Source organism: Mastacembelus armatus, chromosome 5, assembly GCF_900324485.2.
Source record: "Mastacembelus armatus chromosome 5, fMasArm1.2, whole genome shotgun sequence".
NCBI lineage: Eukaryota > Metazoa > Chordata > Actinopteri > Synbranchiformes > Mastacembelidae > Mastacembelus > Mastacembelus armatus.
Window position 1 is genome coordinate 8,180,780 of NC_046637.1, and position 17,379 is coordinate 8,198,158.

At 39.3% G+C, this 17,379-nt stretch overlaps 1 protein-coding gene across 1 annotated transcript in view; it reads right to left on the bottom strand.

The window, feature by feature from the left end:
* The window catches only part of cdh22 (cadherin 22), a 64,092-nt gene that overhangs the window by 39,305 nt on the left and 7,408 nt on the right, over positions 1–17,379 (bottom strand). The window contains exons 2-3 of the mRNA XM_026306786.1: positions 15,622–15,916; positions 245–364 (exon numbers count right to left, since the gene is read on the bottom strand). Of these exons, the coding sequence (XP_026162571.1) occupies positions 245–364; positions 15,622–15,916 (415 nt within the window). The remainder of the gene's footprint in view (positions 1–244; positions 365–15,621; positions 15,917–17,379) is intronic.

The following is a 17,379-nucleotide window of genomic DNA, read 5'->3' on the forward strand; positions in this document are numbered from 1 at the left end:
GTACCAAGCAATATATGCTATATGGTGTATTGAGGACATGCTAAGGTGGAGACAGTAGATATTGCATAAACAATTATGAAGGTGTTTGTTTTTGGACACCTGATTTTATGTTGTTGGCCATGAATTTTGACTGACTGGGGAATTATGTTCTCTAGGTTTAGTAAAAAGTAGGACCACAAGAAACTCACAGAAGAAAAAAATCAAGTGCAAAGAGTGCTGAACATGTGGTCTTTGACATTCTTACCTGTGTGTCTATCAACAGTGAAACATTTTTCTCCATCCAGTACACTGTACACCACTCTGGCGCTGCTGCCGTATGTAGGGTCATCGGCATCGGATGCAGTAACCTTCATAATAGATGTTCCTGTTTAAAAAGAGACATCATAGTGTCAAACAAGAGAATAAAAACTTCTGAGTCAAAAACCCACTGGGGAAATATGTGCACAATCACTGCAATGCCAAAATGACATTTGAACCAAAATGAAAGAGGAAAAGTTAGTTTGTAGTGTATAATTTCAAGCAGTTGTGGGTGTTTTCTTGTGTTTGTGGAAGTGTGTAAAAACCTAATACTTAATACAAACTTAATACCTAAAGGGTTATAGGCCTTTAGAGTGAGGATATAACGAAGGTGGACTATACTGGCCTGTTTTTAAAGAGCTGTTAGAGAGCTGCACTATGCTATTATGGTTCAAATGAAAACTGGGTTAAGATAAGTGAAAGGGTTGGGGTTGCAAACTTCATAGTATTCAGAATCACATTAATTAAGTGGGAACTCATAAGGATGGTAACAATAAAATGTCTTATTATTATTATTGACTTTTTTGGATGTACAGCCAGGTGTGAAACAAGCGTTTTGCACACTGTTCTCAAGGATGCAGAAATTGCATTTTGCGATAAAAGGGTACTTGCAGTGATAGTCAACACTAGATTTTATATATATCTAAGACTGTTGGAAGTTCAAAAAAAACATCGACCGCAAGCAATTATTTGGGATTACTAGCATTTAGCCAGAGAACAGACTCATTTAAACACGAAACCTTAAAATCTGGATTTGTGCAGCTACAGTGTTTAAGTCATTATTCTCCACTCAGTGTAGTATATTTGTCAACAGTGTGCATACACAAGCCTCTAGCAGCAAATACACAAGCACATCTCTCTATTTAGTTACACATTTTAGTTAAAGCTTAGCCTAAAGCTTGCAAAACTTTAAGGTTTTCTATTTTTAGGTTAAAAAAACAACTGTATATTTGCCTTTAAGCACATGAACACATTCCTTTTCTTTCTACAGAGAATTTGATTTACAAGAATGGGAAGATAAAATTTCCTCCATAGGCCGTCAAGGACATTGAGTCAGTTTTTGTCTCCATCCCTCTGGCCAGTGGTATGGGTAATTTCTGACAGCAGGTGTTGTCCACCAAAGGTCACTGCTGTAGCCTTTCTCAGAGCCCTGTCATGCTACTGTCCAACCATATAATGGCAGTATGCTAATGATGCTAATTAGCGGGAAGTGTCAGAGCACTGTTTGCTTCCTGTCATCCAACGGAGCTCCTAAGGGAGAGAGACACTGGTGAATTATCACTAAGGTCACCTGGCCAATAAATCAGACAGCTCAGATCACTACCCTGCTGATGGCACCTATCACACTCTGTACTCAATGAATGGTGGCTTGGAGCTGGTCTGTTTGCATGCTAACATAGAGCTGGCATATACTGCAACACTCCAGTCTCTTACCAATGAAACGAACGAGCGCGTGCTATTTGGCGATTATTCTGAAATGCGTGCCAATGTGCCAAATTAGCTTAAAGATAAATTAGCAGCAGGGAAAAGGATAATGAACAAATGAATAGGTCATTGTTTCTACAGCGCTGTACAATATGTGCAACACTAAATTCTGGTATTACCAACAACCCTGTGTTGGGTCTCAGGGGCTTTCTCACTCTCATTATATGTCCCCTCAGCTCCTCTCTATCCTGATATATTGCAGCTCCCAGTGGATTTAAAGCACAGCATTTTAACTAGCATGGACTGAGCTTTTAATTCATATTTTGACTCATCATACAGTCATTACCTCATGCATTTATGCAAAAGTACACACCAGCCTCATCCATAGAAGATCAAGATATGCTGCATCCTAGTTTGGGGGGTGAATGAGATATCGTTCTTCTAAAATTGAAACTGTAAGACTGTATAGAGGTTAGGCATTTTTATCACTTGCAACAGGTTGGGGTTTGTTAATCCTGCCTACCTAGTTGGCCCTATTGCTGTGTGTCCAACAAAGCCATTTTCGTCCATGGGATTATTCCCTTATCTTAATTTTCCCCAGGTAACAATCAGTTTGACGCTCAGTTGTTTCTGGATACTGGCTGGCAGCAACGTCAGCTGGCTTGGAAGAACTATATAAATGCAAATGCTTCTTTATTGTGTTTATATTAGAAAGAGAAGTGATGCAGTGAGTTTGGCACTTGGGTTCTTATTAAAGCTATGGCTTGGATCAGTGTTTTCAGTGGGAGAAGTCATTACTTACAGTATCTGTTGGCGTGGCTGCCATGTCACTTAAGCCGATTCTACTGCTGATGGACTTGTAGAAATTCAATAAAAATTATTGACTTTTGCAGATTGGAATGTAATGCATATAGCAGTAATAACAGAAGTATGTCTAATGGAGAGAAACTCCAGATATTCATTATCTAAAGAGTTGTTTTTCTCGCTCAATCAGAAATTGCTCCCAGATGAGAGAGCATGCACTGTAGCAATAATAATTTTAATGATCAAAAATACACAGGATTGTCTCAGGATTGACTATTCCCCCCTCATGAGCACATTTGTTAGCACTGAGTTTGTTTGGTTTAGTTATACAATAAAACTTTCATCATCATATTCTTCTCATATCTATGCAATAACAAGACAAATGAAATTGAATGACACAGTTAATCAAACTCTGTGATATTACTTTGTTTTTTAAACTGTGGAATTAGATATTATTTCACTGACACCCAGTGTTTGATGTTGTCACATTGTTGCACCTACCATCAATCTCAGATGTTCTGAGGTCAAAACTACAAATGTCAACCAGAAAGGACAAATGTTAAGTGTTTTTATAAACATACAAGACTTTAGTTTTGTCAGTATTTTTTTTTTTTTTGCTGCTGAAGGTAAAGCTAATGTATGCAGCCTGCAGATATTTATATTGTATTATAACAATAATAAAAGAGGAAACTCAGCATCATGCTAATTTTCAAATGCACAACTGATTTTCATTATACTAATGAGAGGATTTGACAGCAAATCATCATTTTTTTTCTGTTTCCCTTACATTCATAACAGCAACACTGTTTAGCAACATTTCTCTCTGTGACTTTCTTCAGCAAGGAGGACTAGACAGGTTACAACATCTCATTGACTTGCAACTATAACAAGTATACTGTTTTGTTATTCATTAAATCCTCTAGCAGAGGAAAATGCCTGGAACATAATTGGGATTGAATTGTAGCTGTTTATTACACATTCATTTCCACCTTCATCTTCTTGAAAATATTTCTGTAATTCTATTTTTATAACTGCTCTATAAGGCATATAAAACCCCACTTAGTGTATAAAATGAAAGGCTAACTACATTTGTTCATTATTGTAGTAGGTAAAATATGAATAATATTGTTATTATTGAATGGCTACAGTGGTTACTGGAACTGGTGCATGTACCTCAGACTATTCTTTTCTACTTATGAAGTTGTTCTCTCTGGAACACGCTGAATATTTGACAAGACTATAACACCGTCATGGTGGAAAGAACATGAAGGAAGCAACAGTCCTCCTAAAACCATAACACAGTAAGGGAGTCTGTTCTGCAAATGATATTTAAGTGGTGCACAATATTCCTTGAAGGATAATGTAAATAACATTCAGATAAAAACTAACCTTGGGATCATCGCTGGTGAAATGGCGTACAGAAGAGGGTTGTTTTTTGGGGCATGGAGGATTCGGTGGAGGGTGGGAGATGATAGCTATATAGTTAGATTTATGCATGAGTTTGGTTTAATGATATCAACACGGGCTGTCGGAATGGCTTCCCACACCATTTCAGCACTCTGGGAGAGATGGTTCAATTACTGTGAGGGAAGCTGGAGGAGTGCGCCACATGTGAGACACTAGACTGACAGCTATTTAAGAGGCAGCCTCGTAAAAGAGATTTGTGCCTATCTCAGCTGGTGCCGTACTGGTGCGAGCTTCAGTGGAAGGGTCTAACTGCTCCAGCACAGAGTCTCTTTCCTGCTCCGACCCACCTTAATCTGCAGGACTGAGTGCTCCCCGCCCGCATTATGGATCATTTAGTAAAGCCATAAAAGCTGAGGTGTTTTCACATGAAAAGTTATTTCTTCACTACTTCTACTGTGATTCATTCTTCTCTCACATAAATGCCTCAGGAGAGTGAGGTGGGGAGAGAGTGAGAGAGAGAAAGGAGGGTGAGAGAGAATGAAGTATCCAAGGGAGAAAAATCTGCCATGTCATAAAAGCCAATGACCTGCTTACATTGATCCTCTTTGAGATCTCTACAAGGATTTGGGGCTATTTTTCATCTCTCCTGACAGTTTGTAACTTAAATATTTGTTAGTCTTGAAACTTATGTCTCTTTAATAGAGCAGATCATCATTTGTTTAGTAGAAAGTATTATGGACCAATGTGGTCTCTCAGCTTATCATCAAATCTTAACCACTGATTACTTTCAAGCATTTGTCTCCGGACAAATAATAACGCAAAGCTGTCACTCTCAGCCTAGAGCAAATAATGGGGCCCAGAGACTTTTTTGTGCAGAGAATTTTCTAAAGAGCCAGACTACATGTATAGATGTTTCCTGTAGGTACCAGCATTATTGTTTTAATACGTTCTCCATCAACAGATGTATAATGTGAACAAATACAAAACAATGCTCATGCTTCTTTGTTTAGTTCTGTCTCTACAATAGTGAAAAAGTGAAGGACTTAATGAGTTTACTGTGCCTGCTATTGTCATACAGATCTCCTTTGCCACTTAACACACTTCCTTCTCAATTCCCCCTCTCCATCATATACACACTGATTCATACACACGGCCACACGCAGGCAGATCAGCCAAAATCAATTACGGCACGTCAGGCACTGTGTTTGAGTGCGTAACGGTGACTGTTACTGGTTATATGCATAAAGGTGGAGAATATCGATTGTAAGCAGCTCCTGCCTTGGTGCATTCCCTCTCGCCTGTGATCCTGCTGCTCCAAATGTCTCATCTGCTGTTAGTATGACAGGGCCCAGCTGCCCTAATGGTGAATGCAGCAATTTCGAGCCTCTTGGGCAACCTCTGTGGATTATAGCAACAGGAAGGGTGATTATTACTTTAATACTCTTGTTGAGTTGTCACATTACATAAAAAAGGAGTGGGAAAATGTATTTTTCACGCTGAGACAGAGAGTGAGGGAGAGAGAAGAGAGAGATGAAAAAGAAAAGGAAATGAAGACAGGTTCTTTTTTGTTTGTTTTGATGAATTTGTCCTCAAAAGCTCAAAAGTAACCCTATCTGAATGATTTTTTTTTTTTTTTGTTGCATTATGCTGTGATATAATTCCTGCAAAGGTTCTGTTTTAAGCTATGAGTTACAGGACATGTACAGGTCACTTGCCAGAAAAAGACACTTTCCACCAAAAAAAAAAAACAAAGCCGCTGTCACAAAAAGGTTTGAGAAATATTGATCAGTTGTTGAAACTAGTTATCGACAGCTCTTTTTTACTGCTTTAATCTGCCAAGTGCTATTCTCTGCCTGCTACAACAAAGACCCTTCAAATGCTGCTTATTTTCTTCATTTTGTGTGTAAGTACACCTGTGATATACTTTTGCAGGGCAGTGACCTTCAAGGAGACACATGCATGCATACATTCCACAGTGTTTCTCCTGTGTGGCTTTCTTGTCAGTCTCTTCTGGGATTTTATGAAGCACCTGTTTACTACTGTCAAGAAAATCTGCCCATACAGACACTCAATGTCATGATATCCTCAACTCAGCATGTTTGATGCGTGAAATCAATACAGTTTCCATTAGTACAAATGTGGTGCAATAACTACCATAACAATCCTTAAAAATGCACAGACTGTTGCACGACACAATAGGAAAAATGTTCCTTTCGGTAGCAACACTATGCAACTTTGATCTATTCTTTGTGTTTAGTAATTCTACAATATATCAGCTTGTGTCATTAGAGGGCAATAGCTAAGGATAGTGGTTAGCTTAATGCCTGTTATCAGACTGCTATTTGCCTGCCTGTTTTTCTTTGGACACCGTGACTCGTCAGTCAGCGTTATCCAAGGTTAGAGGCTACGGCACAGATGTCATGTTGCGCCACATCTCTGCCACTCAGAGGTCCTGAGGTCCTTTCCAATGGAACCACATCAATCACAGGACTAGCTCCGTGAAAACTTTTCACCCTGTTGTGATTCCAGCACCAAGAGCTGCCCCTCCTAGCCACATTTCCATCTGATTCCTCGCTGTCGCCCAACCTTTATAGTAAACGAGGTCTGCCTCAGTGGCTAAATGGTTTCAAATCTAACACACTGCGTCACCTTATCAGTCAACTCACGAAAACACTAAAAAAAATGTCGAATGTGCCGAATGTCTTAGTATGCATGTTGTAACATGATGTAATACTGATTTCAAAATTGGAAAAGGCCTGTCTTTATTACTTCAATATTAGCTGGGTGTGTGGAGCATAAGCATTAGCTTGGGTTGCCACAGTGGCACTGCCAGTGTCTCTGCAGTATATGTGCTAGATATTGTGTCTGAAAACTCAATCTAACCAAACTGCAGAAAATGCCTAATCATGTCTGTATAATTGTTGAAAACTGGAAGCATACAAGTTCGACATTACTTTAGCCTCTATTTTTTTTTTTTTTTTTTTTTTTACACTTTTGAGGTTTAGCCTAAAGGTACATACATATTTAAAGACTGGGGATTACCAAAGGAAAAGAAATGGATTTATTTCAAGTATTAAAGGAAAGGCTTTACCAAATATAAACATTAGCCCAAGATGTCATTTTTTGTAAGCCACCTGGTGTGAGCATATAAGTACTATAGAAAAGCTGTTATTGATAAGAAAGAAGGTAAATTCATAGCCCAGACTCTTGCTCATATCTATTAATACTATAGAGACACAATATAAGGCAACACAAAAATAGGAAAGAAATATTTTTTCATCTCTTTCCAACTCCACATAATTTATTTAAGACACCACCTCAACAGGAAATGTCCATGTGAGTTTGAACTCAACCCCATGCTGATGAGCACAACAGCTGATGAGCCCTCTCCAGAAGTCATGCTCATAGTTTCGGTAGCAATGAGGTTTTTATGAGGACACATTATTTTCAGAGAGAGGGTTTTGTCGTCTTGACAGTACCATTTTAAAGGCAAATTTCATCTGTTTAAAATTACTTCTGTTAGTTTGCTGCAATTAAAACAAAAAAATTCAAGCTGAATATTGCTTTGGGAAAATCAGTACTAGGAGGAAAAATAATCCCATTCCTGATAAACACCAAGAAACACAACAGAACCTAAAGCTAATTTGGAATATCAGACTAAATTAGAAGACATCAATGGTGGTAATGCAACAGAGAATGAACTAAAGAGCAAGCAAACTCTTACTAAACAATATAAATAGGGAAGCTCATTTCCTACTAGATGTAACACACTCTTAGAAGAACCCAAAAACACATGGTAAATTGAATTAATGAAAAAAGACAAAATAAATTTGATTTGCTTATGAATTTGGTGCTGCAGTAAGCATAAAAAATATATGTTATTACAGTAAAAAACTGTTATGCCATGTTGTTTTACAGAACATCATGCTGGAACTATTTATTAAACAACTCAGTAACATCCTTGAGTCTTCACTGGTTGATCACATTAATGAGATGACTATAGGAGGCCACTACACTGACCAAGAAATAGTTCAAGCCTGTAATTCACTGTAAAAACATTATTTTTACATTGCATTTTCTATGCAAAGACAAATATATGTTATAAAAGGCTTTTTGCTAGAGATGAATGCAAGATATTTTATAATGGAAGCATGGGTGTTTTAACTGGACTGTATCCCTAAAATGGACATGGGACAACATTAGCTTTTAACATCATAGGTGATTTTTGTTAATAATAGCTCAATTTTTATTGCTTTTTTCGAGAAAATACAATAATGAGCCATAAAAGAGAATGACACCCTCCTGGATTGTGAGAATCCATTAATCAAATAGGCCCAATAATGCTTTTTTTTTTTTTTTCAAAATACTGTGAATTTTTAGTCGCTGAAACATGCAATAAAATCAAACTGATAATAAGAGACAGTTAAAACTGCATTATTTAATATAAGACAAAAAACACAAGGTTCACACACAAACTGTTACAAAGTGGTGGTGTTGGTGATGAAGGAGGAGAGGAGAAGACCCAAATGCAGGACAAGGTTCTTTATTTTGCCTGGCTACCAAAATTTAAATTTGCCTGGTAAATTTAAATACCAATTTACCAGGCACAGGCAGCAAACATCTCCGCCACTCAGCAGGTAGGCAGGCAATATAATCTCTGCCAGTCGGCGGGCAGGGCCTAAAACAAAACTAAAAAGCTCTCCTCGGACATAAGAGACACAAATGTCAAGTTAATGCTCCAACAAAGAACAAAGAAATACATTTGGAACAAAGAACTAATGACAAACAGGTGAAACTAATCTTAACTGATGAACATAAAGCTAACCAAGATCACACAGGAGAAAACAGGAAACTAACCAAAATAAAAGTCCAAAACCGGAACTGAAGAATCCACATCATGACAGGACCTCCCCCTCATGGCTGGATTCCAGACGACCATAAGAAAAGTCCAAAAGACAAGATCCAGGGGACTGGAACTGGCTGGACCTCGGCGTGGGAGCCTTCGCCGCAACTCAGAGGGACTGGAACAGGGCTCTGGTGTGGAATTTCAGCGGGGAGGGCCACGTCGGCGCACTGAAGTTCAGGTTGCAGGAGTGGAACCTCAGTGGGGACGGCCTTGTTGGCACACTGAGGTTCAGGACGTTGGTGTGGAACTCAGCAGGGACAGCCTCGTCGGCACAGTGAGGTTAGAATTGCTGGAGGGGAACCTCAGCAGGGACGGCCTCGTCGGCACACTGAGGTTAGAATTGCTGGAGGGGAACCTCAGCAGGGATGGCCTTGTCGGCGCACTGAGGTTCAGGTTGCAGGAGTGGAACCTCAGCGGGGAATCTGTCGTTGGCGCACTGAGGTTCGGGTTGCTGGAGGGGAACTTCAGCAGGGACGCTGTCGTCGATGCACTGCACTGAGGTTCAGGTTGCAGGAGTGGGACCTCAGCAGGGACGTTGTCGTCGGCACACTGAGGAGGGTTCAGGTTCTGGCACCCTCGCCGTGGGTTCGGGTTCTGGTACTCTCGCCGTGGGTTCGGGTTCTGGCAGTCTCGCCATGGGTTCTGGCACCCTCGCATTCTGACATAAGAGAAAATAACGTCATTCTGGCCGTGACTTAGGGCTCTGGCAACTGGAGCTGGGCAAGACGGCCATCTTGCCTCGGAGAAGGGGACCAGCAGGTCACTACACACCTCCAGCATGGCGTGCAGGGAAGGAAAAAGTCCCTTCACCTCTTCCATTGGCGCATTGCGGAGTAAGCGCTGAAGCACACGCTTCTGCTGAGCGCACGAAGCCAGTGCCTCCGGATAATCCCCGGAGATCTGGAGGATCTCAGGCGCTCTCCTTTCGTTGTCCACTGGGTCCATTTGCGGTTGGCGCATTCTGTTACGAAGTGGTGGTGTTGGTGATGAAGGAGGAGAGGGGAAGACCCAAATGCAGGATAAGGTTCTTCATTTTGCCTGGATTTACCAGGCACAGGCAGCAATCATCTTCGCCACTCAGCGGGCCGGGCATAAAACAAAACTAAAATGCTCATCAGAAACATTTAGTTGATATACATACAACTTTTACTGTGCACCTAACCTAGACACTATTATGAGACAAAATTTTAAGCCATTTCAGAATCTCTAATATGTCATTATTATTATTTGTACACAAACCTGGTTATTAAGGGCCTGCATTACTCCATAAAAATAAAGAATGTATGAATATTCATCATATCATCACAATGGGGTTGAATATTTTGAGAAGGGCAGGTGTAATGCAGCCACCCTGCACTCCAGTCGCAGAATAATATCAGTGAGCAACTACTATTTTTTGAGTTCTGCTTTACAGGATTACAGTTCAGTATTGTTGATCCTAGTTTATGGGGAAAAAGCTGAGGAAACAATACATATATATAGTATATACATAGTATAAATGCTCAGCACCACCAAGGAGAGGAAGGTAAACAAAAGGAAGTATTCATACTGTAACTCCACCATAGCAGTTCCACATATGCATCTTCTCACAGAGATGAATGTGTTGCATCTGTCTTTCTATGATCATGAATGTACTGGGACTGAAGCAGGAAAAGGCCAGAACCGGTGGCCAGTCACACCCAGTATAGCTACTTGAAGAAGTCTCCAGTTGGCCTTACTCAAGTCTGAAACCAGGGTTTTCTTCTTTGTCAACAATACTGAACACTGACCCACTGTCCTGCTACTTGGTGGTCACCTAACAGCACCTACAATGTGCACCTATAATGTGCTAACATTTTTCTAAATTATTGTAAGTACACAGAAAATAGAACAAAAACAGTTCATATACATTAAATTAATAAAATAAAATAAAAAATCAATCACTTGTTCAATTTCCAGAAAGTTCACTATGTTTGAATTTTCTCAGCAATACTCTCTGGAAAACATGCTCCTGTTGGTCATATATGAGCCAGCAAGCCTCCATTTATCACTGGAACTCTTTAGCTTTAGGCCACACTGCTCCCACAAGTTTGTTTCAACCAAACTACAGACTTTAGAGTGTGAATACTATAAAGAAGCAATTTAATACATATATTAGCCTGATTGCTAAAAGATAGCACTAAGCAAAATAATCCAGTCATCTTCACGTTTCATAATATTGGCAGTCAGTCCAGGGTGTCCTCTATCTTGACATCATATTAAATTCATCTTTCTCAGACTTTATCATGACGAGTCACAGAACACAGCCACCGTTCTGCAGAGTAACTCCATCTACACTTTGAGTCCTCCTCTGTCCCAACATATAGACATGCATTGTTCACAAAACAAAAATCACCCATGCATTACAAATCTGATTTAAGACTGCAATTTCATTAGACACACAGAGCTCAGGCTCTCACACTTGATCATCACTCATATTTTATTTCCCTTCTTTTCTTCTTTTAATAGGTAACCAATTCTGAAAAAACAAACTAGACTATGACTATAACTATGTACACAAGTCTTATTTTTGGTAGCAGATGCTCAGCAGGCAGACAGAGAGACAGGAGGTCTTCTGCAAAAAGAATAGGGAGGTAGGCGTAGAGGCTGTAAAGCTATGACAAAGACATGCATTGGGAGACATGACGGGAGTGATAAGTTAAAATGAATATGCCTCAAGCAGCTGACTACTGATTACTTTCTTACTATTATGGCCTTCCACTTTCCAAAGCAGTTTGCTGTATGGTTGGCCATAAAACAGCACAGTGAGCATATCACTTATGTGGCTAATGCTTGCAACCTGTTCCCAGTGTGGCGGAGCTGTGTCCAAATACCATAAAAATGTATCGATTCCAACTAGGTTTTGAGTATATACTGCTCACACACAGGAACGTGGCTAAATTAGGTAGACAGTATTGAGGAACTCAGCATGCTTATATAATCACTCTATTTTCAGTTGTGCTAATGGACACTCGTGTGACAATGCAGTGCAGAAAATACATAGAGAAGCAAGTCACAGCTGTAACAAATTAAAACAAATTGTTGATACTGTGTAGATAAAAACACAAGACTGCAGGGAGGTGTGCTCAGCTGCACAAAACGTCTTAATAATTGGAAGCAGAACAGAAGCAGAAATACTTGCACAGAGGCAGGAGCACTATGACAGCTAGGCAGTGCAGACTTTATTCCATAAGCTGATGTTTCAGCACTAGCATGCCTTCTTGAGAGCTCAAAGAACCAAAAAAAAGTCACATCGTATATAAAGCTTCTGGGGCACCTGGAAGTACAAGAATTGAATTGAATTGCAGAATTCAATATAAAATACGTAACAACACAACTCATATATCCTTTGGCCTTACACATATAGTAAAGTGTATGATTTAGAATAGATTTCCAGAATACCAAGAGGCATATCATAAAAACACGCAGAGAAACAAAAATACTAACGCTTTGGAGAACTTTTCCAATAAAAAGAGAAAAACAAACAATGTCTCAACACTGAATTATCACACTGAATTATCTACTCTAATTATGACTCAGCTGCAAGTCCATTTGATCTTGGTGATCTCAAAACCAATTAAATAAATCTTTTCCAAGTTACTGTAAGTAATATCTTAAAACAGCTGGGCATTGTAATTATTAGCCGATATTGTCTAAACCGGAATAAATCACATTGGGGGACTAATTTTAGCTGTGGGTTAAAAGACATTTGGTGCTGCAGGAAGCATTTGTGGGAGCACAGCTGTGTGAGGGATTGATACAAACTAAACTACAGCACCCATGTTAATCGTAATTAATGAACATGTCACCCTGTGTAACAGTGTGGGTCAATGACATGCTTGTAATAAGGTTGACAACAGGAGGCATCCATTGCAAACAAAAATATCCCATAATAGGCAGTGGTTACACAGAGGGTACTTGGTAGTTTTCTTAATTCTGGTTGGTTTGCAGTTTGTTGAGAAGAAGACAAACATTTGTTGATAATAAAGTCAGATAAGTGGTACTCCGCAGTATGAGCTGTGAGTGACATCATTTGTGGCACTAAGCCTATCTGGACTGTCCTGCACCTTTAATTCTTTTTACTACCTTCAGTTTTTGTTATTGTGCTTATGAGCTTATCAGTGACATGTCAAAAATACTGCTGCCCTTTGCTGATGTTCAACAGGAGAACAGCAGACAAAAGAGAAACAGGGACAGGGCAGGGGAATGCTTGACTAAGCGGTAGCTGTTATCCAATTAAGGCTAGGGCTCCACGATGATGTTTAAAACATGAACTGCACATTCATTTAGTGTGTAATTTGACCAAGGTGTGACAGGCTCGAATAAGGAGGAGCAGCCAAAGTGGAAGGGTCGTGATCGTTAAGATTACATTAACTAAGATCAACTTAGCATCATCTTCATCTTTCTCAAAGCGATAACAGCTCTCTTGCTGCCTAAGATTTCCCATCTTTCCCTAAAATCACTTCTATTTTCTTCATCTCTCTCCTGTTTCCTGCTACCTGTCAGTTGCTCTGCCCCTCAATCTCTCATGCACATGCACATAAAACCCATTCACTTTTAGAAATGCCCAATTAATCAGAATTAATTGGAATTAATTCCCATTAGCTTTGAACAAGAAAGAGCCATTACATTTGCACCACTCCTGGAGTCATTCTCTCTCACACACACACACACACACACACACACAAAATTTAGAGCATACATGCTATTATAATATGATTTGGCTAAACTGAGTTTTGTTTAATAAACATGGGCTGTGTTTTTGACATTAATACCACACTAATGAAGCCCCTGACACCCTCATTCACCTGTCTTTTTCATTTTAGCAACGGCTTTACGCAGCCGTGTAGCATTGCTACTACTGTTGTTTACAATAAATACATGTTTGTCAAGATTAAAAGCATTGTGGGGTCAGTGTCAACAGTATTCGTGAAAATGTGATGTACCCTCGCCATTATCTGCTCTTCTAAAGCACCTCTCCTCTGCACCTCCTTCCCCTTAGTCCCTGGTTTATCATTTGCCTCATAACAGCATGTCAGAAGACAGCCACAAAGCTCATCCAGGAGTAATGCATTTTGTCTACCTCTCTTTTCTTTTTACGCCTGCACCGTCTCCTTCATTTTCCATCTCATTCCTACCTACTAGCCATAGCTGTGACACAATCCATGTGGGGATCCTCATCAAATGTCCATGTCACTATCTGCTTCTTTCTCACAGTCAATTCTCTGATGCCACATCTATTTTCATCCAGGGACTGAACCAGATGTGGCTTAGCCCAAACTTAGGGAGTCTTGGAGCACTGAAGGTGTTATGGTGATGTGAAAACACCCATTTCTATTTATGACACAGGCTACTTAAAAATATAGATTTTCATATTAAAATCACTAATCTTATGCACATAATAGCAGAAGGTTAACATTTAAGATTAACTTACCTTTGTAATTTTGTAAAAACATTAAATTTTAATTTGTAATTTTAAAAGATTGAATTAGAGGTATTAATAGCTAATAACTTTTGGCAGTCTTCACAATTCTGTTTTTAACTATACCAATATACTGAAACACTAATTTGCTTTTATGTCACACATAACATAACCAGTGTATCAGCAGTGTTGTTTAATAGTTGTTTACTGTGACACTTATCACACATGGTGATAACCCAATTTTATTTTGTTTAATTGAAAAGAAATGCACCAAGGAAAGGACTTGACTGCATGGTTGTACAAGACATATGAACAATTCAAATTTAAGTCACACACACACACACACACACACACATATATATAAACAATATTATCAATTGATCCACATGATTAATTTGGCAGGTTTTTACACCACATGCCCTCTCTAACATAACTCTCTCATTTACTTGTCACTGGCTTGTGAAGCCTTAGTGGCTGGGTCTAGCGAGCCCTGGTCTTATAAGGCTGTCTCTCATCCAAGTACTTCCAAGATCTGACAGGATCACACACTTGCAGGACAGTATGGCCACTAGCTCAAAAATCATATAAATGTATGAAAAGTGTTGATTGATAAATATATTTTTTTACCATCTTGTAAATACATAACTTTAATAAAACATTCATCTTGTTTTTAGGGCAATTTATATCAGTTTAAAATAAGGATAACTTGTATAATTTATCATATTCATCACGTGTATAGCAGTAAAATATTCTAAAACAACTGCATACATGTGAAATGTTACTACCTGTTTCTTGGTTTTGGCATTTCTTTCATTCTAACAGCAAAAAGCCTGGAGTTTTCTGCTATTTTAAGTGAGTGAGAACATCTAAAAAATGGTGTTGGCAGAGATGCATCTACTGTCAATATCTGTGCTTAAATGCAGTCGAATTAGTAGCTAGCCAGCAGCAATCCAGGTGGACAGAAAAAATGAAAGTCATCACATCACATCACACAACAGCAGACAACAGCCCCTCATGACAACATTAGCATGGACCTATAAGTGGCAATAGCTGAAGTTATTTTAAAACCCACTCTGTGTTTATTTAACATCTCCAGTCTGCTTTTTCCTATTTCCGTCTCCACATTGGTAAAAAGATTTCACATACTGCACTTCTTGGAACTTTCTCCTGAGCCCAGTTCAAGAAAATATGTTATAGATCCTACATATGCATCATTGAAATATCTGTAATATAACTGGCAATTCCTCATGGTATGTGTGCCTTTGGGCGATCCAGAGCGCAAAGCCTCAAGCAGCTACCCAGATGGTGCCTGTCTGTGTGCACTACATGTTTTTTGCCTTACCTATGGGTGATAGCTCTGCCACACTGCCAATATAGGGTCCCTCCAAAAACTCGGGCTCACTGTCGTTGATGTCCTGGACCTTGATGACAAACTCTGACTCTGGTTCCAGAGGGTCATTGGACTTCCTGTCCCGGGCTTGAGCCCTAAGTGTGTAAAAAGCCTTCTCTTCACGGTCAAGTCTCTCTGTGGCATGGATGTCTCCAGTTAGTTCATCAATGATGAAGATGGAACCTGCTCCTTCACCAGAGATAGTGTACTTGATGTTGCCTTCACCTTCATCTGAATCTGTATGGATCTGTAAATAGAAACAAAATGTATTAAAAATGAACTGCTTCTTTTTGAGACAATGCTTTTGCGGATGTAACTTTATTGATTTAAAAGTATTACCATATTTGCCATAGTAATACAGTGTAACGTGCAGGATTTTCTGATGGTTTGTGTGACATGTTTTGTTTCTGATGAGGGAAAATGAATCAAATGTTTCAAGTGTCTTTTCTATTGAAAATGACACGGAACAAAATCATCGCTCAAACAGTCAAGACTTACAGCTGTCACATAAAGTCGTGATGAGGAGCTCATAAAAACAATATCAAAAATCTTAACAACCAGAGAAAATCATTGACTTTTTCAAGAGTTTGACAGTGTGTGTGTTTACATTTTTTACATTTACAACTTACATTTTTCCATTACATGTTTTACTTGTCAACTTTCACATTTTACCAAGAAAAAAAAGTTTCATTAATGTGAAACTTTCCCAGCTGTGTGTGAGCACCTGCATCACTTGACAATGGTTTATGAACCAGGAGTCAGTGGATGACTGAAGAAGGATAAAGAAATCTCATGGCAAAGGCTATCATATAACTAGGGACAGTGGTTATGAGGGTGCCCTCATAAAAGAACACTTGCTATCACACATAGGTCATGTGATGACACCTGAAGCAACTCCATTCACTGATGACTAGTATGTGGACCTTCAATTGAAATTATTTGTCACACGTTTTGTACGAATTTCCTATTTAGTTTCAACTGCTATGAGTTCTCATCGTTTGTATCATTGATAGTTGTCAGAAAATGAAATTTGGCCATCAGCCGTGACCAAAAGAAATTATTACAGTTCTTCCACCCATTCCCTTATCTTGTTCCCAAATAGCAATTGCAGCTTAAGGCCTTCTCCAAGCTCTCTCTAGCCACCACAGTTCTAGTGATGATTTACACCTTTTCTGCACACTGTGCCCTTCACAGGATGTGATGCCCAAATGAGAAGATCAAAGTCATTTCAAAGATTGTTAAAGGTAGAGACATAGAGGTACTAGGGCTGAAATGTGAACTTAAAAGAGCCCCTATAAATCAAAGCTATAGTTCCCCCTTATGTGATTAGAAGACATTTCAGAGGTAGGAATAGGAGCAGCGTCAGCCCCCCGTCTCAACCTCCACTTTGGCTCTTTAGTAAGCCCTAGACCTACTCCCTCTCTCACCTTACCTCAGAAATTATAATTCAGAGCTGTGTATGCAGTGTAATTGCAATCTACTGAGCAGACCAGGGGGAGGGAAATCGCCCAGGTCTCCCTAGTTAATATTTTATAAAGGCTTAATTAAATACAGGCTTCTATCACCCTTACGGGGGTTTTCATTAAGTATTTGTTGTAAAACAGCGGAATAATGCAAGTCTGTGGCTTGATATTACTTCTTTCATCCATTGTCCCCTTCCGTTAATTCTATCTGTCTTTGCCTTTTCACACCATTTTGAATCATCCTGAA